Here is a 26,573-nt window from a genome sequence, read left to right on the forward strand (position 1 = left end):
ACATCCCGGACTCGGGATTCGATTCATATACGATCCGCGATCGCGCTTTCACCTGCAAAAATAAAAATAAAAGAGAAGAAATTGCGTAAAAAATCCACGATCGTGAATAAATTCGGACCGAGCTAGGGATGAATGATCACGAAGAGACGAGATATCATTGTTGTTAAATTTTTTTCTCAAATTTGGAGTTTTTTTATTTTTACGGAGGATTTTTTGAGGGAATAAAAAGTTTAGGAGAAATTTTAAGGCATTTTTTGGGAAGAAAATGCAAAGATCTGTAATATTGTTGAGAATTGTATTGATTTATATTATAATAATATAAATTAATCTTATATTATATTTATTAAAAATATTTACCTTCTTATTACATATATCTATATTAAAATCTTATGCGCTACACAGTAGATTACATTGGCTCGTTCGGTCTGACTTGGAATAATTTGGTCCCCAACTGTTTGCTTTTTTTGTTTGTATAAGTATGTGTTGTGGTATATGTTATGATATATTTATTACGTCTGTTTATGTCACGTATTTTCATAAAATCGAATATATCTGAACAACGCGGAAGTAGCCAAAGTGTCTGTAGCCTCCCTTTACCGCTAATCTCAACTTGGAATTAACTTTTAATTATTGGGAGAAAACTTAAGGGATTTATTTTTAGCCCTTAAGGGTTTTTGGAGGATTTTAAAATACGCGTTGTAGGAAAAAATTTTCGAAACGTCGAAACGATGAGCTCGAACGAGCGTGTCTCTTTTTCTTTGATGCACCGACAGGAGATGGAACGTTGTTAACTTGGACTCGTTCGTGCTCGCGGTACCATCCGGAGCGCTCATTGAAACAGATTCGTTCATTCACACTCGTTTGTTTGGTCAGGCTTCAGAACGCTCGCCCGGCAGATTCGGGAAAAACGGATATGCGCGCAACTGGTAGCACGCTATTTCGTTGCACGCGAAAGTGCACCCACACTCGGTAGGGTGTTATCTGTATTGGGCGGCTCGGGACACGCGAATCGCGCGTCTGGCAACGTGCAGTCATACGTCGCCTACATGCAATCGCGTTAAACACGATGATAACTGCGCTTCGCGTGTCCGACGTGAATCCCGCCGAATCCTGCTTCAACATTGTGTCTCATTAAGACGAAGGTAAACAAAGTAGACGGAGGAACGACATAAACCGAGAAAAGGAGGGGCTTGTATTTATCGCCGGTTCCTCTAACTTTGACTTCTGACGTTTCCCTCGAGCAGCTATATTTCATTGCTAGGTACGTTTACTTTTTATCCAACACAGTATCGTGGCGCAGCGACCGGCTTGACGTTACAAATGGGAAAGTTCCGTAAACTACGCCGTCGTTAGTGATACATAAATCACGCAACGTTTGTAGTAACTATACGCTATAGCACATCATTTAGCTCGTGTGCCGTCGTAGATTCTACAGTCGCAGTAACTATATCTTACAATCTTCCGTGAGATATAGTTACTGCACGAGTCTGCTCGTATCTTCCTCTCCACCCCCTCCCGCTGTTTGCGTGCTGTTAATTTTTATTGCGCGTGTAATCCAGTTTCTTTTTAAATCTAATTTTGTGCGAGTTACACCATACTTAGTAAATCTATCTTCCGATATGCATCTTGTGGCACGTTGCTCTTCAGTCTTCCCTAGTATTTTTCTTCTTTTTCATAGTTATACAGTCTACCGTCACATGTACCCTGATAAATTCGATCTATTAAGCGTCGTCTACAATACACGGAGTAAGCGTGGAGTAAGGAGTAAGAGTAGGCATAAGAGGGCTATTTTCGATTTAAGAGAGCTGGCGTAAGGGCGTAAGCGAAATAAATTAATTTTATTTCTTACTCCTACTCTTACTCTTACACTTACGCTCGGCCAATCAAAACCCAACAGGCTATAACGCTTAATCCTGCCTACTCTTACTCCTTACTCCAGGCTTACTCCACGTATTGTGGACCTATTGTAGGCCTTTAAAGAGAGTAAGAAGCTGTTTTTTTTACATGATTCTAAACCTATGTGTGCGAGTCGGTATCTCTTTCCTTCTCACCGACGCGAAATAAATCCTGTAACCCGATAATATGTGTTTGGATATAATTAGATCTCTTTGCTAAATAAAAATTCCGACCTCGATCAAATATTTATAATCCACTCGACAAAATCGTGTCTCGTCCGTCTCTTCCGCGTCGAGGATCAGAGTTCGTTTTAACCGGTTTATTTTCTCCCATTTTCTCTCGACTGAAACGTCGCGCTGAAATTCAACTTCTTTCCCTATCCACATAGGATATAGGTACACGGATGCAGATCGATCGCGGGTGAGCACGTCGCGAGGCATCGCGATGCGCACTCGACATTAAATCGTCTCTCACCTGTCGTGGACGCGCGGGATTTACCGCCTGCACGTATGTAAAAGAGAGGCCTCGTGTGCCCCGGGCACGTGTGTCGGATGATGGCTCGGTAGCGGCAATTTTTCCAAGCCGCGCGCGGCGTTCACGTCCCCGGGAGGCGATGTAGGCCAGCGAATGACGTTTCGCGCGAAAACGGATTGACAGCGTAGCGCGCACATCCGCGACAGATACGCCTCTTAAATTCTTTAACATGTCGATGCGCGATTAATTATTTATCAGCTCCTCGCCGCGCGTCTATAGATCCGCCGGTAGCGATTCGATAGCGGCGTATGCTATAAGCACCTCGCACCGATGAAGTCGTCCGGCGAATTATTGGCTCCTCGCCGCGTCTTTCACGATCGTTGATCCACCCTGAGTATTTATTCTCTCGGCTGGTCGAACGCCACTCCACTTTCCTGCGCGAAAATAGCAAGGAAGGCCAAAGGTTAGGGGTCGAAATTGCGAGAGAAAAAACCGGCGGGTCCTTTAATGATGTTTATTCGATCAATGATTTCGAAGGCGCGGGAGCGTTGTGATAGACTGACCCGCAAAGCACCTGGGTCAGAGAAAACGCGTGATTTCTCCGAACGCGTATATCCCATATGCTATCCATAATCTAGTAATGCGATATTGTTTGGCGGAATTGGCTCGTACGCGCGGGTGGCCTGTGTGCAGATATTAGATAATGCTAACGTACGAGCATCGATTGAACTTCGCAGTCGATAACCTCGGTCTGTTATAAACGTATCTCTCATATCGGGCTCGTGCCCTTTTCACCATAATTGAACTCCATTAGGAGTCGCGATCGATAACGCGCAGCGCTCGCTCAATGGCGCAACGACGCGCGGAGAGATTCGGACCCGGACGGCGAGTTTGCCCCGCGAGTCCCCCCGCTCGCCCGAGCCGCGCGGTAATGTCTCGAATTATTACACCGGGAAACCTTCGTGGCATAGTCGTGCATTGCTGGTGTGTGCACGAGTGCCTGGCACGGCCTGCCAGAATCTGAATCACGCGGAAACGATGCGCGCTCTGACGTCTCTCCGAGGCGGAGATATATGTCGAGCCTCTCTCGGACAACCGTATCTCCCATAACTGCCAACGCGCCCTTGTCAACAAGTATGTAACGCCGTTGCGCATATCGCGTCGCCCGCACATATTGCGGCGATGTAAGACGAACGATGTACGTACCTATACTCATTGCCTGCGCGTCGATACATATCGCCGGATAGAGAGTTGAGTCACGACATAATAGAGAGATAAAGACAGAAGGAAAGTTTGTGCGTGTATATGAATATGTAGGATGGAAGTAAAGAATATGCATATATGTATATGTTCTTATATAAAAAATGTACAAGATAAAAAAAAGTAATGGTAAAAATATATATAATATAAATATAAAAAACATTATATAAATATTATATTACACGCACATACACCTGAAGAATTTTTGGAAGATATATGTACGTATGCACATACGCGTACGCATATGTGATAGTTAATTTATTTTTAATAAAAATAACATACCGACGCTGCAATTATAAAAAGATCGAGAATATTGCAAATTTTAAGGAATTAAACTTCAGAATGACAAGTGGATAATACACACAATTTGTTTAATCTCATTTTATTCAAAGTGGATGGTACATTTTAATAGAATTTTAATCTGCGCACAGTTGTGGTATTCAACGTGGGTGCCGGCTATTACGATGGAGCGTGCGAGAGAATATTGCAGGGGAGGAGAGAGAGGATTGGTTATTCTGTGGCGACAACACGACGAGTCAGACACGCCACGTAATACTCGTAATTGCGATCGCGATCATAATACACGTACGAACAACTCGCTGGAAATAATGCGTTTCAATCCCCGATTTTATGGCTTTATGAATTTACCGCGCGCGCAACGGAATCACGATTACTAGCAAAATATCTCTCTAACATGAATTAAAAGCTGTGTAATATATTCTAGAGGAACGTGAATCAGCATTGTATACGTTTATTGTGAGCATTCGCAATGCTATACAGGATGTTTCACTTTAAAATTCATACCTGTGCGAACAACGGGATCAAATTATTTCACTGTTATATACGTTATGACTATACCAGTTATTTTGCGGATAATGTTAGTATTTGCTAAATATCTAGAACGTACAATGATAATAGTGTAACGATGATACTTTGCATCTTCCAGATTCACTACACCCTTTTCATTGAAAATTATTCCGATTGATGGAATCGCGATATTTATTCGACAAAAATAAAGTTGAAATTACTGAAAGTTAAAAAGGAAAATAAAAAAAAGGCGTTTAACCAAATTTTCGGTGTGGAAAAAAACATAAAATTGATCAAAGAGTATCAAATAGACGGAAACTAATATAAAATGAGTTTGAGACGTCCTGTATATTTTTTTGAAGTACACCTGTTTCTCCGAACACATATACATATCTGCTATTTCATTTTTGACAAGTATAGTCTGTTAGCGTTTTTAATGTCAGCACTCGTAACTACTTGATCATGACTCGCCTCATTCGTCTCGTTAAACGCGGCTTTACGATTTTATTGTTTTAAGATTTACGAGTTACGATGTTATTGTCTAAGCAGCGTTATCGATCGATGGCCCCATTACTATGCCGTGATCGTTACGTTACGTTGAATGAAAATGTATTATCAATTAAACCTGCTCCTACCCGAACTCGTTTAGCCTGCTGCGAGATAATTACGGGAGTGGAATGCGTAGCCGGGTGCACGCAACGTTTCAGGAAAACTGAATTAAAGTTCAGGAGAACTGAATTAAAGCAGCCGCCTTTGGAAAAGGGGTTACTCGATCGATGTAGATATTAAATATTACAATCACTGTTTATGTTACGTAATCAGAACTCGTATTCCCGTAGAGAGCAATCGATAAATATTTAAATTAATAAAGATCGCATTAATTGTCGATATAAAATGCAGATCGAACGGTCGCATGTAAATATGCAATGAAAATACCCGCTTTAATATCGGAGATCAGAACGGATATTTATAAACAACTTTCAATTTATCGTATGACAGCTTTTATCTGCTTTGTGCTCTTTCGATATAAATAGCTCCGCTATTTTGTCGCTCTCTTCTCGATTTCATTTGATTACACATCGAAGATTACATACCTCGAAGCTACTACTTTATATTTAAAACTCCATCACGTATACGCTCAATATAGACATTTTTTCGCGTTACTTTTTTAAACTCTACACTCTTTGTGTAAATCATCTAAACGAACGTTTTATGTGGTTAATATAAGAAGACGCACGAAGAAAATGTAATAAAAATTGCAAAAAGTTTTTATCCTGAGATATATGACGAAAAGTATGATATTTATAAATGTTATTTTGTATTTTACAAAGGGATGATTGTAATTACTCGTATATTAATATGTCATATAAAGCGGACTTTATTAAAGTGAGATAGAAATCTTATATATATAACCTGAGAGTGTAGTTGTTTTTTTATACAAATTGTACGTTTTATTATATGCAGTGAAAATTACAATATTAACATACTTATTTTAGATGCCAACATCAAAACGTTGATCATAAGCGAAATTATTATATAAGTTTTTACAATGTCCATAGATTAAAAAACTTACATATTTTTCATTAACAATGCATATTTTCTACAATACGCATTGTTAATTTTTAATAACGAAAGATAATAAATTATATAGATATATCTCGAGATATATAGTAATTCACGGAGAAAAAGTTACGGTTGCTACAACAGAATAATAAACATAAAGTCTTTATATCCCAGTTTTAACAAGCAAAAAACATTGTAAAAGAAAATATACTTTTTATATAATTTTTACAATATTTTCTTCGTGTATATTATAGCATTTCGAGTTGCATCGCGCCGTTTAACGTTCCAAACCGGCACAAGAGACATATTCCAGGGGCGCGCGGAGGAGATCTGTAATCCCGCATTACGACTTGTAATGGTGCGATCGCATGGGAGATATCTCTCGCCGCGCTAATTCGTTGACCCCGCGCAACACGGTATTTCAGCGGGGACGGAGTTACGGAGTGTCGTCGTTTGCAGGCACGCGTTTCCGGATGCGCGCGCGCGCGCGCGTCTCTTTCCGCGTTTTCACGTCGCGTCACGATTACTCGCCTTCGCGAGGTCCGAAGTCCTCTCCCGGCTGCATGGAGAGTTGACTCGCCAGCGCGCGGCACGTCGCGACCGAGGAATGCCGCGCGGCGTTTTGCAGCGCGGATGCAATTTGCGAGCGACGAGACTATTTGGATCCCCGAGAGCCGCCATCGCGCGTCGATGCGCGTCTGATTGGCTGCAGTAATCTTCGCATCCGTCACTTTCCAATCTCCTCACGTGGGTAATTTGTCAACGGCTGACCTTTGTAACGTGATTAAACGTGAATTTGAAGTTTGTTCCGCAGGTTGTTCCGCGGCGCGCTGCGAAATGTCATTGCACTGCGTCGCCGTTTTTCCGCCTCTGGTAATGCGCATTTTAATCGGGAGATTAAAATGCGGGATGTAACGTAATAAATATCCGGCGCCGCGCGATCCTGTGCGGACCAATCGAGCGAAATATTTTTAATGAACGATCGAGTAATTCCACAGCTGTTGATACGTTCTTAATTATTCCAATTTAATCCTTTAGCTGAAAATGTATTTATTTCTTTATTTACGCGAGGAACATTAAAAATAAACGATTTAACATATACGGAGAGAAACACATTCCGCGAAAAGTTACAACTGTTCTCAAAAGATGCGCGATACCTATACGGCCGGTGAACGTTACGAATTTCACGATCAAAGCTTGCTTACGCGCCTTACGCGGTGATAACAAAAGTATTGTATACGTGCGTTCCTGTTACGTTAAAAGAAAAGAGCGCTACAGCTTTACCGCAGACAATCGGCTCTTCGCCTCTCGCAGCCGGAAGGTAGATAAGGCGTGAATTCCGTGTCGATGCGCCGCAAATCTCGGCGAGGCGGTGTTATTTCGCAATCTGTGATATCGGGGGAAAATGAAAAGGAAAAGGGAAGGGAGGGGAAAAAGTTCGCTGCGCGACGTTCGTAATGTCATCGCGTCTGCGCGGGACGAAACGGCGTGAAACCGCGCCGCGGCGGAGGACCGCCGCGCCGGTTCGAAACGCCGGCACCTGGAACTCGGCGATAAATAACACTCGGTGAATTTCTCTCCCTCGCGATCAAATCAGCCGAGGAGGACCGGGGGAATGCGGAAGGGTCAGGGGGGGTACTCCCGTTACGCAGTGCGAAATAGCGCGAGCGCGTAACGTAAACGCGACACCCCCGACGGCCCCGACCGGTTTTGACGTGGGTTGACGACTGCGGGGTGTCGGGGTAAAAATCGATAGTACTTGGCGAGTCGCCGCCTTGTTGGTCCAGGCCATCTCCCCGACGCGAGGCGCGTGGGCGTCCAGAAATATATACATGTATAATGTATATACCTATATCTGTCTGTGACGCGTGTCTCTGGCTCCCCGCATTCGGTACGCCGTTCTCGAGGTAACACCGGGTGTTCCGGACGTCCCGTCCCTCTTTGCGGCACTTGGCGACCGAGAGCGAGCCTCGCCAGATTCTTTCCGAGCCGCGGAGCAATTCAATCCTCTGATGTACTTTCATTTGCTGCCGGAATGAACAATTGCACCTTATTTCGTTTCGCACCGGTATCCGATGTTACACGGGATTTAATTTTCTCGCGAAAAATCATTTCACGAATCTAATAACGTCTATCTAATAACGAGAAGCGTTAGAAGGAGACGATTCCTTCTCATTTTCGAATAATTTTTTCATTCAGCGCGCGAGACTCGCTGTGACAAAGTTTGCAATTCACTATGAGAAAAATGTTTCCCCGATATTTAATATCGATAAGTTAATATCACATATTGCTTCGCATTCCGCCACATATTTCGTGTGAAAAAGGAGCAAGCGACTCAATTCTACATGAAATATCTCGGTATTCCAATCTATGTGTACTGCGAAAAGGGTAGAAGTTGCTTTTTTTTACAACCCCCAACGGGGTCTAACGAGAATTTACGCGTTTTTGCGAAATGAAATCGATTCAAATCAAACCGCAAAGATAGATATTCGTTAGTCGAACGAAAGAAAAAGCGAGATTTCGTTTCGTTTCACCGCATTAGGCTCAGATCACCGAACTCGACTGATCCCCGGTTTTCCACAATTGCCCAGCGAATTAAACCTCTAATTATCGACACCCCCGATACCTACGCTCCTTGTCCAAGAGAGAGAAAGCTGGATCGAATCTATCCTTGCGAATCTACGAACTTCATTCAGAGCCACCCCCGCGTTCTTCCACGTGACGTCATAGAGAGCACCGGCGAGCATTCACTACCCCCGCGCGCGCGCGCGCGCGATAGGCGGAGCGGAGTGGAATAAGAGAGACAAAGACGAAACGATCGAGGATGCGCGCACACGATCTACGTCTACGGTCCAGGATTACGTCTGCTAATGGTAGCGGGCGACGATAGTGGTGGTAGCGCGGTGGTGACGGCAGTAGTAGCGGTAGTAGAGGGCTTCGTACTGGCTTTGCCCTCCTACACCCCCCGAGTGTCGCTGGTATTGCTGTTGCCGCCGCTGCCGCTGACGCTGCGGTTGCGGTTGCTGTTGCTGCCGTTGCTGCCACCACCAGTCCAGCCGCTCCTCCGCCTTTCACTCGCGCGGGCCTCAGTTCGCTGGTGTCCCTCATCAGCTGCGGGTCTCTTCGAACGACGCAACCAGCCCAACGTTGTGATACCTGTTCAGTCCGACGTGTATTTTTTTTAGGTAGATATACCTTGTGTCCTTTGTTACGTCTCCTATGACGTCCCTCTCCGGGGCGTTACTACGCTTTCCGGGAAACGCGTTTGTTCGCGTCGCACCTGTAGATCCGTGGATACCAGCTTCTTCGTCATTCTTGCGTTTCACGCAGCCCGCTGAAGAGCGTCGATCTGAGGAACGCGCGTCGCTCGTTGAACCCCGCTTCAAGAGTGGTCGATGTACGGTTCTCGGAGGTGAAGCTCCGGAAAAGTGATTTATCACAATTCTCGTCTACGAGAGAGGACTTCTTTTACGAAGCTGCCTTTCTTTACGCTGTCGTGTGCCAACGTTAAGGGAACAATACCGTGGAGGCATTACGACTGCGGTGATAGCGTATCCGGCGTGCGTTCCAAATCGCTACGAGTGCTTTCTCTCTGTTGTTGTCGTGTCGGAGTTTCAAAAGGAGGTGCGTGCCGGTTGAAGATTCGCTGGCTCGTTTTCTTTTCGCGCGTCGTAGGAGAATAAGCAAATAATATAGCGTTCGGGAAATGCGGCGATTTACCGTGAGTAATTAACCCTTCTGTTTATGACGGCACGTCTGACAAGCGTGCGAAGTCGACTCGCTGAAGTTGTTGTCTTACATGCGAGTTAGGACTGCTAACCCATCAGCGTAATGAACTCGTTGTTTTGAAAGCAATATAATACACGAAACAACGGCATTGAAAACTGACGAGCAGGAAAAAGCCCGATCTATCAATCACTAAAATTCGATCTACGGATCGAGGCCCAAGATTTGGGCAGCGCGAGATTGTAGCTCGAGGCAAATGACGGTTTTGAAAAATGCGGGCTAATCCTCGGGGCACGCTCTGTCAAAAATAGACGAAAGTGTCAAACAGATGTGTTCGAAAAGGTCACGTTCTTCCGCATTACAGCACTCCCGTGTCAATAAGTGGTAATAGCGGTTTACTTTGTGTGCGTCAAAGGCATATCCATGATCTTGATTGTGCGTAGTATCTGACAGAAGTGACAGCTCGCTGCTTTGTTGTTTCGAAGCGGTGTCAGTCATGGGGGCCGAATAAAGGGGGAATGTAGAGCCTGGAGCGATAAATCGACTTTTTTTTTTATATATCCGTAAACATGACGCGTGTTCATTGACAGTTGCTGGATAATCCTCCGGCAAATCGTGCGGAAGAGAGACGTGCCGGAAATGCATTTTATCGCCGTTACTTTATCTAATCAATTCTCGTTTGTGACACTCAATCAGAACTAATTTCAGCAGTTTAATGCAAGTCCGAAGTTCAGTTTGGACTTCTCGGGTCGTCCCGAGACGCGACCTTCGCTAAGTCTCGACGCCAGCTTTCTCGGCGGTATATACACGGGACGTTCTAGAACTCTCGCGGCGCCTCCTCTCGTCTCCGTCGACTCCTTTCATCCGCGATCTTCGATCAGCTGCGATACTCCTAATAAAGTTTTGACTGATGGTCATCTTTTTTTTTCGCAACCTGTTGACATTGAATATTTATCTGCGCGATCATTTAGCGTATCTAGACTTCACGTCGCGTTTCTAAAAGCTGCTCGAGATTAAAGACTGTAACTCCCGGTCGTATCTCTCATGACGTCTTGCTACAAATCTGGTTCGTGACATAATTGCTTTCAAAGAAGTACACCTATTATCTAAAAACACGTACAGCACACATAGAAGTCAGATAATAACCGATAGGCTGATTTCTGGCGACAGATCGGCGCCGCATAAAAGCTCTTGCGCGGCAATCGAGAACTGGAATGCCGATTACGAACTAGAATTCGTTGCGAATGACGTCACTCCTCGTAACAGCGGATACTATCTTTTATCAGTATTTTTACCGAGTGGGAAATATCGGGGCTCGATCCTGTGCCAAGGGATTCAATGTCCCGAGCTATATTTCGCTAGATCCCTACGTGTACTTTCGATATAATTTAAAAAGACGCATGAATGAGCATCGCGCGATTGAAGTTCCAAGTTAAGAGGATATTCGCGTTACGCCGGGAGGGCCGGGAGTACCGGCGCTTTGACTTGTTGCGCTTTTCTGAACGGCACCCGCGCACGAAAGCCAATAGCCGGGAGGACTTTCAATGCTGACTGGCTCGCGTACGTCGCGCGTACCCGGACGTAACCTCGTGGCATTTCTCTGTCGTGCACCCGTACAACCGTACACTTTGAGCCACCATGACATAGATACTCGCCGAAGGGCGCGCGCGCGCTCGGCGATGCACTCGTCGGGGAAATTCGCGCGATGCACGCGCCGAGAGAGACTAAACGGCACTAAAAACGAACGCCTTTTTTTCACCTTTAATCTGACCTTTAATTCCGCACGTGGGTCAAAGTGTGACATTGTATAACATCACGCGAGTTTTGAAAGCATTAGCATACGAAGACCTTTATTATCGCGGTTCACATTTATCAAAAAGTTACAATTTCCCGTAATAACGTAAATTTGCATATCTGCATATGCATACGCACATTGTTTTTATGCATATGCATACAACAGTTTAGAAAAATATCATAATTTATTATTAGAATAATATTATAATTTTACAGAAACAACAATCTGTTTACCGAAGAGAGATTAGAATCTCAGGAAAGATTGTTTTTAAAGATATTTATATCGAAGTCGTACAGGAAAATAAATATTTTTTATATTCTTTACTCTTTATAAATAACTCATATAAATGATACAAAATCCTTCACAAAAAAATAAAAATAAAAAATCTTGGTTACATTTTCTTATTAAAAAATTTATAAAATTAATCAAAGAAAATGTGAACGTTTACAATGTTCGCTTTTATAATTAAAGAGAGAATCGCGTAAAAGTCTGGTCTTTTATTGATTGTTGCAGTGTGGCTCTCTGGAGATCGGCGAGGAACGCCAGCGTCGGGTCGCTATGATGGAGTCGCTCTGCCAGGTAAACGGCAGCAAAACCAACGGCATCAGCAATGGAGATCTTAGCAAGGAGACCAACAATAACAACACGAACAATAATAACAATACCCACAACAATAACAATAATAACAATAACAACAACAACAACAGCAGCAACGCCACCGATTGCCCGGATCCTCAGCAGAGGTTGGCGGTGCTGAGTTTCGAGCAGGTCCGCCGCCTCAACGATGTGATGAACGAAGTCGTCAGCATTCACGGCCGAGGGAACTTCCCCACCTTGGAGGTCCGACTGAGGGATCTCGTGACGGTGGTGCGCAGCAAGCTAGAGACCGATCCGAGCAACGGGGGCGCCGGCATGAGGGTACGCGACATTCGGCTGAACGGCGGCGCCGCCTCCCACGTGCTGGCCACCGAGTCCCAGCCCTACAACGACCTGGACCTTATCTTCGCGGTCGAACTGTCCAGCGGCCGTAACTACGACAAGGTCAAGGCCGCGGTGCTCGGGTCCCTGTTCGACTTGCTGCCGGAAGGTGTGAGCCGCAAACGCATCACTACCTGCAGCCTGAAGGAGGCCTACGTGAGCAAAATGGTGAAGGTGAACAACGACGGCGACCGATGGTCCCTGATCTCCCTCGGCAACTCCCGGGGCCATCGGAATGTCGAGCTCAAATTCGTTGATTCGATGAGACGGCAATTCGAGTTCTCCGTCGACTCCTTCCAAATCGTTCTCGATTCCCTGCTGCTGTTCTACGAGTGCAGCAAGCTGCCGATCGCTGAGAACTTCTACCCGACCGTAGTGGGCGAGTCCGTCTACGGTGATTTCCAGGAGGCGCTCTACCATCTGCACAAGAAGCTCATCTCGACGAGGCATCCCGAGGAGATACGCGGCGGCGGTCTGCTCAAATACTGCAACCTATTGGTGAAAATGTACAAACCGTCTCAACCAGATTACATCAAGACTCTCGAACGATACATGTGTTCGAGATTCTTCATCGATTTCCCGGACATAGGACAGCAGCGCTCCAAACTTGAGAACTACCTGTGGAACCATTTCGTCGGGCCCGAGGAGGAGGCCCTCAGGTATCAGTACCTGATGCTGCTGTCCAGCGTCGTTGAGGAGTCTACCGTTTGCCTGATGGGCCACGAGCGACGGCAGACACTCGCCCTGATCCAGAACCTTGCCTACCAAGTGCTCTGCCAGGAGCAGCAGCAGCGGCTGACGAGTCATCAGCAGGCACCGCAAGGTCCGCCTGCCACCTACGTCTACGCCAATGGCTATTACTACGCGCCGGTGATACCCACGACGGCGTGCTACACGTGCACCTGCAACTGGATGGCGTGCTCCTCGTGATGCGACGATATCGGCGATAACGTCGTATCCGTAGACGTCGCCACCGCTACCACCGATTCCATCACTACCACCACCACGATTGTTGATTGTTGCTGCTTTAACCGACTCAATCACGTCGATTCTTACAATCATTGGTACAATCAGAGATACGAGTGCGGATTCTGTTACCTCTGCTCTTACGGCCTCTATTGCCCTCTGGAAGATCCCGGGGACTTTTGCTGCGCTTGTGGTCCTTGCGAGGTGCCCAAGAACGCGGAGGCGAACATCGATCATTCCGTGTCCAACGTCAAAGAATCTAAACTCCTCAGTTGACGTTCGTCGGGGTGATGCGGGATGCTTGGATACAGAAGCGGTATACGAAAGACGTCATCTCTTCGGCATCGAGGATGATAGTCGGCAAACGCGGCAACAACAAAATCGTGGATCGAAAAAGCGGCGTGCTCGGACGACGAACGTATGATATCGTCGATGATGTGAGAAAGGGTAGGCAAGTACGGGGCGCGAAGTATTCTCATCGCAAGTCTCCGGCCTTCCATCGCGAGTGCTGCTCTTTCTAGGCATTCGTAAACATAAACTCGGTGGCGGTCGCTGCAGCGAAGTTAGGACCGAACCACTGGTACCGGCTACAGTTGCGGTGTGAAGCAACCAAAAAAAAAAGACTATAAAGACTCCAGAAACGATGTGTTGTGCCTAAAAATAAAAATAAAAAAAAGAGAGATCGGAGAAGACTAGGAAGATGGAAAAGACGGTTCCTCCGAATGAGTTATAACAAAAGGACGGACATAAAACCGTAAAAGTAAAAGAGCAAGACGGTCTTAGATTAATGGAACGAGCGCCGCTTTTATTGATTAAACACGAATTTTTGGAGAACAGATGTCGGCATCGTCCCGGAACGATCGTTTGTCGACGGAACGGACCTCGACGTTGCGTACAGCGAATTCCTGACGAGGCCATGTCAGGAAGGAAGCGGAAACAAAGAAGAAAGAGTCGAAGGTGGACGCGAGGCGGAATATACCACGGCGGAACTTCGTACAAACAGGGAAGACAGGAGAGAGTGGACGAATGAACGGACAGCTCGTGCGAGACGCAATCCACCCTGTTTCGATCTTTCGTTTGCTTTCCGTTTCTCTCGCGGAGTCGATCGCGTGCCGGACAGCAGGGTGAGAGACAGAAAGCGAAGGAAGGAATGGAAAGGGGTATTTTTGGTGAGGGAGGAAACGCGTTGAGGGATACGAAAAGATATATACATATATATATAAATATAAATATATTTAAATATATACAGATATATGTATAAATTTATGTATAAATAATTAATGTGTGGCTGTGAACACATTTCATTTAGATACTGTGTATAACGTGATAAGATTTAACTCGGGAAGATGATGTTAGCGGGGTGGCACGGCCGGCACGCCGGAAAGGGAACAAGCACGGGCAGTGCGCGCGAATCGAGAGGGAAACGCTTCCGAGCCGCGTTTCTTTCTTTCATTTCTGCGAGCGAGCGTAAATACGATACAAATATACAAATATATATACACACATACACACAGACGCGTGTATTCACATATCCACGTACACCGGACGTGTCCGACCGACCGTGCTTTTCTTGGGCGATAAATACTACATGAGTGCCGAAGCGGCACACGGCGCTAAGAAGGAAATTGTGGCTGCAATCGCATTTTAATGGGGGATGATTAGACCTCTCTCTCCCTACGAGAGCGGAATATATGAACCCCGCGTGACGAGAAGGAAAACCGTGCAGCATAATTCGAGTCACGGCGAGATATGTCGAGGATGAGCGAGGAGTATTCGAAAACCGTTTTTCGTAATGTTTGTCGTAATGTTTGTCGTAATGTGTTGTATTATCAGAACACGTCGATACGTTTCAGTATAACGCTGTCATCCAGTGCCATTGTCTCGACAATCCCATATCGCGCCGTAACTCGCCCGAAATCCGCGTCACATTCCCGCGCGCGCGCCGAGCGAAGACTTTGGTCCACTCCCATCGGAAAATCGCCGCGTCTATCACGTTATTTTTTTTCCTCTTTATTTACTCACGTATTATCTATCGTTAAAAGAAACTACGGTTGTCGGCGCGACATCCCGCGCGCGGAGAAATTAATCACGGGTCCTCTGAACATTCGTTTTGGAAGGTGGCACATTTCTGCAGCCTGAAACTCGCGGCGCGCGCACACACGTTCGAAGAAAAGAAAGAAAAGGATGACGATTGGAGATAGGGACACGAGACAGAGACCGAGCGAAAGAAAAAGAGGATGAGATAGAAGTGAGAGAACAAGGGAATGCAAATTAAACAACTTCTCCCTCCGTGTACGTTGAACGGAACGCGACTCGCGTCGAACAAAGGGGGTAATATCACGAATCACGGCTGATCGGCACGACGTAACAGACCCGGTCTCTCTTTCTCTCTTTCGTGGCGCGGCGACTGAGCCCGCATTTTCTTTATTAGACATCGTAAACATTCAGTAGCGCGCGCGCGCATGCATCCGCGTGTGTATCCGCGCGTTATACATACGCGGAGGCAGCGGCGGACGTGGCGCTCGGGGTCTCGCGTGCGCGTAAGTGGACACATGTATACACGCAAGTTGTACATGTGCACGTGCAAAATATGTGCGTACTTTTACGTACGCTTCTCTATCTTCTCCTCTTTTCCTTATGTCTTTCTCCGTGTAGATCCGCGCGCGTACGTGTCCGTCTCTGCGTGTGCGCGTGTACACGGGTGCGTGCGGGTGTGCGTATGTGTGCGTGCGTGCGTGCGTGTGTGTACGTATGTGTGTCTCCGTCTCCGTTTACGTGCGTATCCGTATCGACTGGTGACCCCATTAGTTAGCTCGCTCGCTAACAGGCCTCGTTTGCCTCGCTCGCTCGCTCACTCTTACTTTCAGTTCGCGAGCGAAAGTAAAGGCCTAATAAAAAGCCCGCAAACTGGTTTTTCAGGTATATCGCGTGTTAATGCTAAGGAGATCCAGCCGCCGGCGCGGCCGGAGTGCCTCTATTGCCGGCCTATCGCCTATCGCTCTACTACCACCGCCTGTTCCACCGTCACGTCCCTTCTCCTTCTTCCCAGACGCCTCTCTCGCGTATCTCGCGTATCTCCGTGGCCCGCTCGATTATAGAACGACGAATTTCCGCAAACGGGGGAACGGCATCCCCCCTGGCATAAACGGGGAGCTTAATTAACCGTCGATCGGATGTTCGCGAAATTCGCGAAATCGTTGGATCACACTCGACATGCCGCGTCGTGGCGGATTCTCATTCGATCCAATTCTAAATCTTGACGAAATCCTATATGCTAGGGTATTGTGCAACGTAGGATAAGAGAGATTGATGGATATATAGAAATGTTATTGTTATATATAGTCAGATACTCTGTACATGTTTGAGGTGTAATAAAGTAATTGAAAAGATGATGAGAAATGTAAATCTAAATTTCGGTATGATTCGTCGAGACCTGTTCTTCAGAGTCTTTTTACCGCATCGCAATTTCGATTAACAGAAAACTGAGAAAACACTTGTTATTATACATTAACGATTCGGCGTGTCTCGCGTTGAAAAAAAAAATATTTACGCCGACTCGTCGCTTCGCGAATCGTGGCGAATTCCTACAATCGAGCTTTAATGATATTCTTAAGTAAAAGTAGAGCGTCGTACTCCGTATCTCCCCCTTCGCGTCACATCCGAGCCACTCGCGGCGCTCATCGATCGACAAATTAATCTACCAGAGATGAGCCTGAGATGAGTCGACCGTCGGCGGAATTAAGCCTTCCGTTATCTATAAAAGGCAGCGAGCTCATTTCGCTTTCCTCCTCGTCGCTTTCCACCGCTTTTATTTAAATGGCGACGCGAACAACGAATTCAGCGGATACAGGCATTTTTCTTTTTTTAAGTAGGCTATTCCTTTCTTTCGAATTAACATTTGTTTTATACGTAACAAATATTGATTTGTATGGTGACTTATTTCAGAATTTCGACTTGAACATCTTGTGAACGATTTTTATACTGTCACCCGTTACTTTGGTGCCACGCCAAAAGTTAACGTCAGTGTATATTGCTAAAAAGAAAGAAGATAAAAATGTAGTCATCGGAGGATACTTAATGATAGAATTATAACTACAAATCGCAACTGGCAGCCCGCCGAAAATATCCAGAAGCGTGGTGGTAGTAAGAAGCGAGGCTGATAGTAATCGGAAATTACAAAATCGGAACCAGCGTACATTTTTAGCATTAATATGTTGTTTAAATTTTGTTGCGTTGTTTTTTTTTATATGTGGTTTATATATGTGCATAGCCGTTAAAAAAAAGTGAGCGAAAAAAATTATTTGTCTATCACGCGCACGTCTTCGTCTTGCGAATTTGAGATTTCGAATAGCGAATCTAGCATGTCGGGAGCGCATTTCGTTATTAATGATTGTATTTATGTAGGTTTAAACCGTGCGCCTAATTACGAAAGAGAAATTCACGCGGATGGCCGGAACAGGTGCCAACTTATTGAAATAATTAACCGTGTCTACGTTAAGTCTCGGAATTTGTTGCCATTATCAAGGACACATTGATTACGTTAATTACTCGGCGATAAACGTTAATTGCAACTTGTATAGGTCGTCGAATACAATTACGTCTAAAATAGTAAAAATAATAATGTACAGGTTTACATAATACATGCGTTCTGCGTGCGTCTCGGGAGTAATCTCGACGAGCTTGCTTAGTTAATCAACGTGAAAGCTTGTTTGTTTATAGATTGTGCGTTAAATCAAAATTTAATATATCAGCGTGAGAAAAGAAGCAAAAACGAGTACGAGAAATGTGAGTCGAATGATATTTTTTTTTGCTTCCATGTCGGCAGCATTTTAGTAACTCGTACGTTAAGTCGAATGAAAATTGAAAATGATATAAAATTGAAACATGGAAGTATATACATATACATATGTACATGTATATGTGTATGTATATAAATCGTACATGTATATGTATTTAAATATATATGTATATATATATTTTTTTGCGTAATATGTGTAGGGTGAAAATTTTTCTCAAGTACATAATAACCAAAAGGCCGTGCCGCGATCTTCAGGCTGCATAATGTTATCATTACCGTCGTAAGAGCGAAGAGGCATCGATACGTTTCAGAAAACCGAGCAACGTAGATGCATCTTCATCTATAAAGATCACATCGATAAAGATGCATTTACGTAGCGAGACACGCCAATGAACTGATGACACACGAGCGAAGGGGAAGGATCAAAGCGGGAATGTCGCACGTATTTTAAAAACGTGTTGTAAGCGCGATACATAAATTCTGAGTGTTCACATGACGACACGCAAAAGGCTGAACGGAGGTAGAAAGGCTTCCGCTTTGATCTCTTTATTCGATGATTTCATCGGGTGACCGAGGTATCTTAAAAAGAATCTAGAACCTATCGAATTTTGCGATGCGAGAGGAAATTGCGTAAGAGCTTGTGCAAAAAAAAAAAGAGATTGTGTTAATAAGAAAATCATTTATTCGCGCGGTAAAAAGCGGACCCGGATCTAATTTGCAAAATGATATATCAGTTCTTCTTAAAATACAAGCTTCGATGCTGTCGTTTGCGGTTTGCGCGATTGATCTTTCACCTCGGGTCCTACGAATCGAACAAAAGCAGAAGCCGAGTTCTTCGTCCTCTCGAGATCCCGATCGTCGATCAATAACATCGTTCTCTCGTAGCAATTGTCTTTCGTCTTTAGTCGATCGAGACAGGCCCCCTGATTTTTCACTAAGCGCTTTAAGGTCCAGGGTTGATACGTAACTATGTACTATACATATATATACATATATCTCTTGCGAAAGGTATTGCGGAGGACACATACGCTCATGTTACACACATTACCGTTTATATATTTTACTACAGGAAATACGACACTAATGAATTTATCTTTCTATTAATATATGTAATGGGACGCTATAACGTAATTACAATTAAAGGAAACATAGCACACCGCCGCAGAAAGGAGAGAGATGCATTTAAAGAACGCTATTATCGTCCTTAGTGTTTAATAGATTACCCGTTACGATTTTTAATCCTTTAGTAAGACCTACTACATGCGAGCGAGCGAGAAAGAGAGAGAGGGAAAGACAATAGGTGGGTGCCGAGGGACTAGAAACGACAGAATGATCGCGGAAAACGGATATATATGTACATACATACTTCACGTACATGTCGATAGAAATAAAGATATATATGTATATGTATAATTACGTCCAGAGACGAGTAACGGGCCCGTGCCCGGGGAAATCTCAAGTCGTCCTAACGACAAAGGGGGGGTGGGAGGGGGGGGGGGAACGAGGGGCCCAAAATAATCGAGGGAAATCGCGGTCAGTCCGCCTTTCCCATGACGAACATTCTCTAATTTCGTTCGTCGCATATCCGTGCGTCTTTGTGTGTGCGTTCTTTTTTCTTTTTCTCTTTTTTTTTTAAATTTTTTACGAGGCACGAGACTCGACTCGCCGCTGGACGCGTTCGCACGTCGTGCATATGTGTGTGTATGCGTGTGTGCGTGCCCACGCATCCTCGTCCATACCTTAAGGTTAAACGTGTTGCCCCGTTTACGTTACACGCGAATCAGCTGCGAAAAGAAAAGAGAGAGAGAGAGAGGAGAGAACTGTGCGGGCCGTTTTGCGTCTTTATTAGAATAATCCCGGCGAAGTGTGCGTCCAAAACTGCAAAAAGAAAATCGCGCGTACATATGTGCTTGTGTAAATATATGTATATATATTTATGTATATGCTTATATAAATACATATACATATATTTATATGTGTGTAAAAGTATATAATACACACATACATACATACACACACACACACACACACACACACACACACACACACACACACACACACACTTTCGAGGATCTTTCGAATCGACGTCGCTTGAGAATCTATGAGAGATAGAATCGACGCTCGTACTGGCTTTTGCGAGCTCGTGCTCTATGTAGAACTGGGATCGCATAGATATTATATACAGCGATAAAAATTGAGATAAAACGTTTGGGAAATATCGAAAGGATGTGTTATTGAAGTTACTGATAAGGTCGATCTATCACGAAACGATTTTAAAGTAAGGCTTCGAAATAATTTTTGAATTGGTTGTGATTGTATATAGTGTTAGCCTCTGACTGTGTTAATTATCATCGGATAACTAAATTAATATATATATATATATAAATATATACATCGTAAGCAAATAAATAAATATAGATTAAACGGATAAAAAAATGAAAAGTTATTAAAATTGCAAATATAAAAAATTGATGTCGATTTTCTTAACGTTAGACTTTTGTGTAATAAGGATAAGATAATGAATTAGCAATTAAGACGCTGATTAACACAGCGACGTCGACTTGACTGGATTCGCGACAGATAAATAATAATAATGAATAACAATAATAATAAGGCCTCGAGATAAATAATATTCTTGCCTCGTCCGTTAACCGAAAGCCTGTGGAGTTTTCTGATTTCGGACGGTGATTGTACGTCTGGACCCAGATACTTCGTGAAAATCATAAGACTCGTATAATAAAGTATGTGTATAGTAAAGGCAACGCTATTTTTTGTGGCTAGATTAAGGCGTAAAGTAAATGGAAGGAGAGAGAAGTTTTATGGAAACTAAATTCTATCGATCTACATATAGTCGAGAGTAGTTGATATACATATTAAGATATAATTATTAAATTTTTTGCGAGGAAAGATCTATATATCTATAAATCTAATCGTTTTTTCTTGTACGGGGTCGCCGCTCTACGATCGTGATGAGGACAACGACGATCGGCCAATTATTGATCCTAATCGGGCCGATCGCGTTGAAACGCTTAACGTCGCTTGATGAACACATGCGTGTGAATTTGCGCGGATTTAACTGACGACGCGAATAAATATGTAACGATTCGTAGTTAGCGATTAGCTCCTTTTTAGACGTGTGAGCGGCGAACGAATCGAGATTGCCTTGCGAATGAACCGCTTTAATTTTGAACAGGTTACAGGATGAAAACCCCAGTGAGTCGTTATATGTAGCGTACGTTATTTAGCGCGGAACCGCGTAGCTAATTAGATAATTGCTACGGTAAATTGTCGGGGAAAATACAATACATACGTTCGGCGCGAGCGTCCCTCGGCTGATCGGTTTTAATCACTCGCGCTAATTGGTCTAGCGAGCACCCGGGCGATCGAGATGGTAAATAATCCAAAATTTATTCAGCTGTTTATTTCTCGGCAAAAGAGCTAATCCGCATAGAAATAAGTCGGTTGCTTCTCACATCCGGTTTTAACATAATTACATGAGTTCTTCAAAAAATTAACATGAATTTAATTTGCGAAAATACCCGAGAAATTTGTTTATGTTAATGACATCGATTTATAGATTTGTTTATTTAACAGCGGCTCTTATCACGCAACTACCGTCTGTAATGAAGTGAACCGACTTGTTTGTGATGCAATGCTAATTGACGTTTCGGCTTCTGATCTCTAGTTTTCATATATTCTCCTCGGATTTGTCAGTCTTGATAATATATTGAATATTTAGCGCTACTCGCTTCCCGAATGCTCGCGCGGATCTTATCAAATAAGATTAATTATCAAGTCGCATTGTGCGCTTGATCCTCTCATGCCCGAACCATCGAACACGATAATCACGCGTCGGTCGTGACAAAAAACGTCATGCCGTGTAAAGGCGATTGCGATCTGAACGTCGTTGTGATTTTATTTGCTCGAAGAATTTCGGAATACGCGAGGATCGCGCTACGATAATGTTCGTAAAAATCATTAATAACAATGATATATAACATACTTTGTTCAACGGCAAAATTAATTGTCTCTTCGATGGCGTGGTATCGCAGTTCTTGTCAAAACGATTTAAGTGATAGCGTTCATATCAACCTCAGTAATTTGCATTAACTTTCCGATGCAGTATTCAATCTTCGAATTGTCGAGAAATTATCACGTAACATTGTAGAAGCGATAACTAAATGTTAATATTGTTTGTGGAACGCGATCTAATAAATACGCAATAAAGTGGAGAATTTTAACCAGCTGGCATTCTTAAAGTTACACCTGTCACAAAAGAAATAACATTGAAGATCGATATTGTTTCTCAAGCGTATCAGAGACCTATCCTTTTTTTTTATTATGCAGTCATAAAGATATTTTAATTACAAGACTTTGATGGATTAGTCTTTAGCAAAATTAGCTTTTCTGAATATTTTTGCTCAACAATTATTCGCACGTGTAATTCAGGGAAATATACACAATGTTCCTTTTGTCGAGCTTGCGCCAGTGATTGCCATCGTTCAACTCTGATACTAACGCGGATCACGATAAGACTACACTCGGACGATTGTTTCTTTATCTTTGATTGCCGATCGAATTTCACACGGATTACACTCTCTCTTATTGGGACAACGAGAGATATCTCCGGCGCGCTAGTCCGATTACCAGCGTAATTCTAAAGTTCTTCTTACGTGCGAAAAGGGAAATTTTTCTCGGATATTTACACGATAGATTTTCTTCTTCCGTCTTCAGACTTCTCCTCAAGGCAAGGAAAAGTCGAGTCGAGGATAATGGCGCGCCTCCTGATCTGGCATCACTAACGAGGAAGTTAAACGGCCCGATCCTCTGGAAGTGCACGTTGTTTCCGGTCGCTCCGAGACAATCGGCTCGAGAATTACTGGACCCTTTCGGGTTCTCGTTGTTCCTGCTCGGCATTACGGTCCCGTTCGATCGAAACAATCAAGTAAAACTCGGCGCATCGCCGTGTGCAATTCTCTCGGACTGTACTGTAAATTAAAATCATTTTTTTCTCATCTTCTATTTATTATATCTCTACAATTATCTCTGTTGTATAGTAGGTTGTCGAAGATTCTCCGATCGGGATCTCGGTCGAATCGCATCGCCCGATTCCGAACGTCGATCAACGGAACATCTCGCGGGAAGTAGGAGGAGTGATTAACGAGTGGTCTGTGAAGATCACGCGAGAAGCCGCTCTTCCGCCTTTCCATCTTGCATACGGGAGGTGGATCGCGCGATACGTCGGTCGCGACCGTCGCATTAATAATTCATACGCTCGTGAATTACGAATATGGCGAATGGGAAATTTCGGCTACAACGATATTTCATAATTGTCCGCGGCGCGTCAGAAAAGAGATCTCGTCCCTTCGACCATCCATTACAATTAAGTTATTACACTGATTAATGGCTGTAGTAGCCATTACTCTCTAGTAGCGGCTAAATGAGTATAGTGACCGCGTTATGGCCGTGTGTGTATGTATGTATACGTGTCGTATGTATGTGTAAGCCCACGATTGCTGCGATATGTAGTGACATAGCAATATCATAATGGTAGGACGCGCAGAGAGAGAGAGAGAGAGAGAGAGAGAGAGAGAGAGAGAGAGAGAGAGAGAGAGAGAGAGAGAGAGAGAGAGAGAGAGAGAGAGAGAGAGAGAGAGAGAGAGAGCATTACGCAGCGCTGTAGCGAAAAAATATCGTTGTAGCCCTTCGCCGCAATTTTTCTTTCGAAATCGAGAGCGTGCACACATCTCACGTGTGTCAAGTGTCTTCCTCCCGATGCACGATCTTCCCGCCGTTCAACCCGGAAGATCCCGCGCGGATCAGGAGACGAAGATCACCCTCGCGTGATTTCGCGCGCGGATCGAGCGATGCCGGAAGTTCCACCGGTCGCTCTCTCGAATCGAGATCGGGCCGACTTCCGGCGACCGATTAGAGCGATCGCGAAGCCGCCGTGCCAGGAGCGCTTTCCTATTCCTTTCTTCCTTTTTTTTCGCTTATCCTCGCGCTTTCCCTTTTCCCGCGATGTCCTCTTTTCTCAAATGTTCCTCTTCGTTCCTCGTTCAGTCGTTTAATTGTCAGTTCTCGCCATCTTCTTCTCGTCGGATTCTCGCGATGATAGCGAGTCGAAAGCTCGATCCTAAGTTCACACACACACACACACACACACACACACACACACACACACACACACACACACACACACACACACACACACACACACACACACACACACACACACGCACACTCACACACACACCACATAGTAGCGCGCGTGCGTGCGTGTGTACGTGCTTGCGATAGACATGATCAAACGCACTTTGCGTGAATAATAAACGCATATAATACATTTAAATAAACCGATACTCCATATACACATATACACATGTACACGCGAGAAAAATCTAAAAACAACGACGCACGCATATCGCGCGTACGGAATTTACGATGATTACTGTTAATGAATGATTTACTGGTAATAATAATTGTAATATTAAAGTTAACATTATCCCCGTTTGTATTTTAAGAAGATAAAATGAAGGGAGTTAATGAAAGTGAGAGAGAGAAAGAGAGAGAATGCGAAAGAAAACAAGTGAAAGAAAGAGAGAGAAAGTGGGCACTGATCTGGTAAATTTCTTTTTTTATTTGTTTGACTTGCCCATGATTATATATTCCCATATATAAAAATGTTGTAAGAATACCTATAAAAAGTGAAAATAAATATGTAAACCCCGAGAATACAAATCGAGTGATATATCGTCATTTATTCCCTTTCTTCTTATCTTTGCATGTATTATCTTTTTTGAGTAAGTATCGAGTGTGTTATTCATTTCTTTTATGCTAATTTGTATTATGAGATACAAAGCATAATTCAGACATTAAAGGTGCACTGTGTGCGTAAGAGGATTAAACACTTAATTCATTACCTTCATCCGTTTCTAACGTGTTTGATTTGAAAGTTACGTATAATTTAATTTCGCGCAACAGCTGATTTTTTTTTACATTTATGTAGGACGAAGAAGTAAAAGTTGCACGCAGAGATTAATATAATATAATATCTATGCTGTGAGAGATTTATACATAGCGTACACGACTATTTTCACCTCAAAGGCGTATCACATAATAAATATTTAATTAGATTAAACTTCGTCGATTAAAATTCTCTGCGAGAATAGATTAAAAAATTCCCTTTTTTAATTCTTGATTTCTCTCTCACACAAAGTAAATTTGATTTTAAACATTTAAACGCGCTCAATTATCTAAAAACTTAAACTTAATTCTAAAGTTAAAGAATTCAAAAATTAAACGAAGACAATAAATTAATTTTTTATAAAGATTCTTTTTAATAACGTTTAATAACGTTAAATTAAAATACTTTCTGTATGGAAAATTCGTAAGGAAAATGTTTCTTAAGCTGCATAAAAATAGTTGCAAGACCATTTATTTATATACATTATACACAAAATATATTTACGGGTATATTACAATAATTCAATTCAGAACATACAATTGTGAAGTCGACATTGCGTCGAGAATTGTATAACTGATTGTGAGAAAAAAACCTTTGATTGAGAACGGTTAAATAATTTCGCAATTATCATCGCCCGGCATTGAAACAGCAGCTATTCTTTTTGATTCGGCCCGCGGTATCTCTACGTACGGTTAACAGGATATCCGGTGGATCTGGAATGTGCATATCATTATATTTCTCGGATGAATTTCGCGTGGCAATTTAAAGGACGAATGAATCGACGCGGCATTGTGAAATTTCGTCGAAATCATCGAGGGCAGCAGAGACGGGATTCCACACACTTCCGCCGATCTCCGCAACTATCTGCCAACGTCGCTGCAGGCATTGTCCGGTCCTCCGATTTACGAGATTTCAGCCCGAACTCGAAATCACAACGTACGTTCCTATCACGACGTTTCTGCTCGATTGGTCACGGCCGCTTTTAGTGGCGATTTTAGTCGCCCAGATTCGGCATGCGTATCGTTGTCATTTTTCCGCCGCGAGCCCGCTCCGGCTTTAGCGGCGCGTATTTCGCGGCGTTGCAGTTGCGCGAGCTGCTAGTGCAGCTGTATATGAGGTAAGTCGACTACTAAACCGGTATTCGAAAACGAAATCCCGTTTTATCATAACCCGTTACGGTAGCGTGTAATTAAACTCGTTTTCTCGTGCGGCGGCGGCGGCGGCGGCGGCGGCGGCGGCGGCAATTATGAATTCAGATCGATCGAAAGTACAATCGTGTCGTGACATTCACTCGCGACAGTCTCGTAATCGCGGCGTTTCGCGGCAATTAATTTCAATATGAA

General features: G+C 43.8%; 1 protein-coding gene across 4 annotated transcripts in view; it reads left to right on the plus strand.

Annotated features, from left to right (window-relative positions):
- The window catches only part of LOC139775316 (terminal nucleotidyltransferase 5C), a 116,841-nt gene extending 91,837 nt beyond the window's left edge, over positions 1-25,004 (plus strand). For 3 of the 4 annotated variants that reach the window (XM_071711221.1, XM_071711224.1, XM_071711223.1), the window contains exon 2: positions 12,035-25,004. In XM_071711221.1, coding sequence (XP_071567322.1) covers positions 12,035-13,429 — 1,395 coding nt within the window. In that variant the 3' untranslated portion in view covers positions 13,430-25,004. Of the gene's footprint in view, positions 1-9,080; positions 9,186-12,034 lie in introns of those variants that run through there. The other variant, XM_071711225.1, reaches the window with a different exon arrangement.
- The last annotated feature ends 1,569 nt before the right edge of the window (positions 25,005-26,573 follow it).

This window comes from Temnothorax nylanderi, unplaced genomic scaffold (assembly GCF_030848795.1).
Source record: "Temnothorax nylanderi isolate EJ_2023f unplaced genomic scaffold, tnyl_v1.0 TNYL_tig0096_pilon, whole genome shotgun sequence".
NCBI classification, from domain to species: domain Eukaryota; kingdom Metazoa; phylum Arthropoda; class Insecta; order Hymenoptera; family Formicidae; genus Temnothorax; species Temnothorax nylanderi.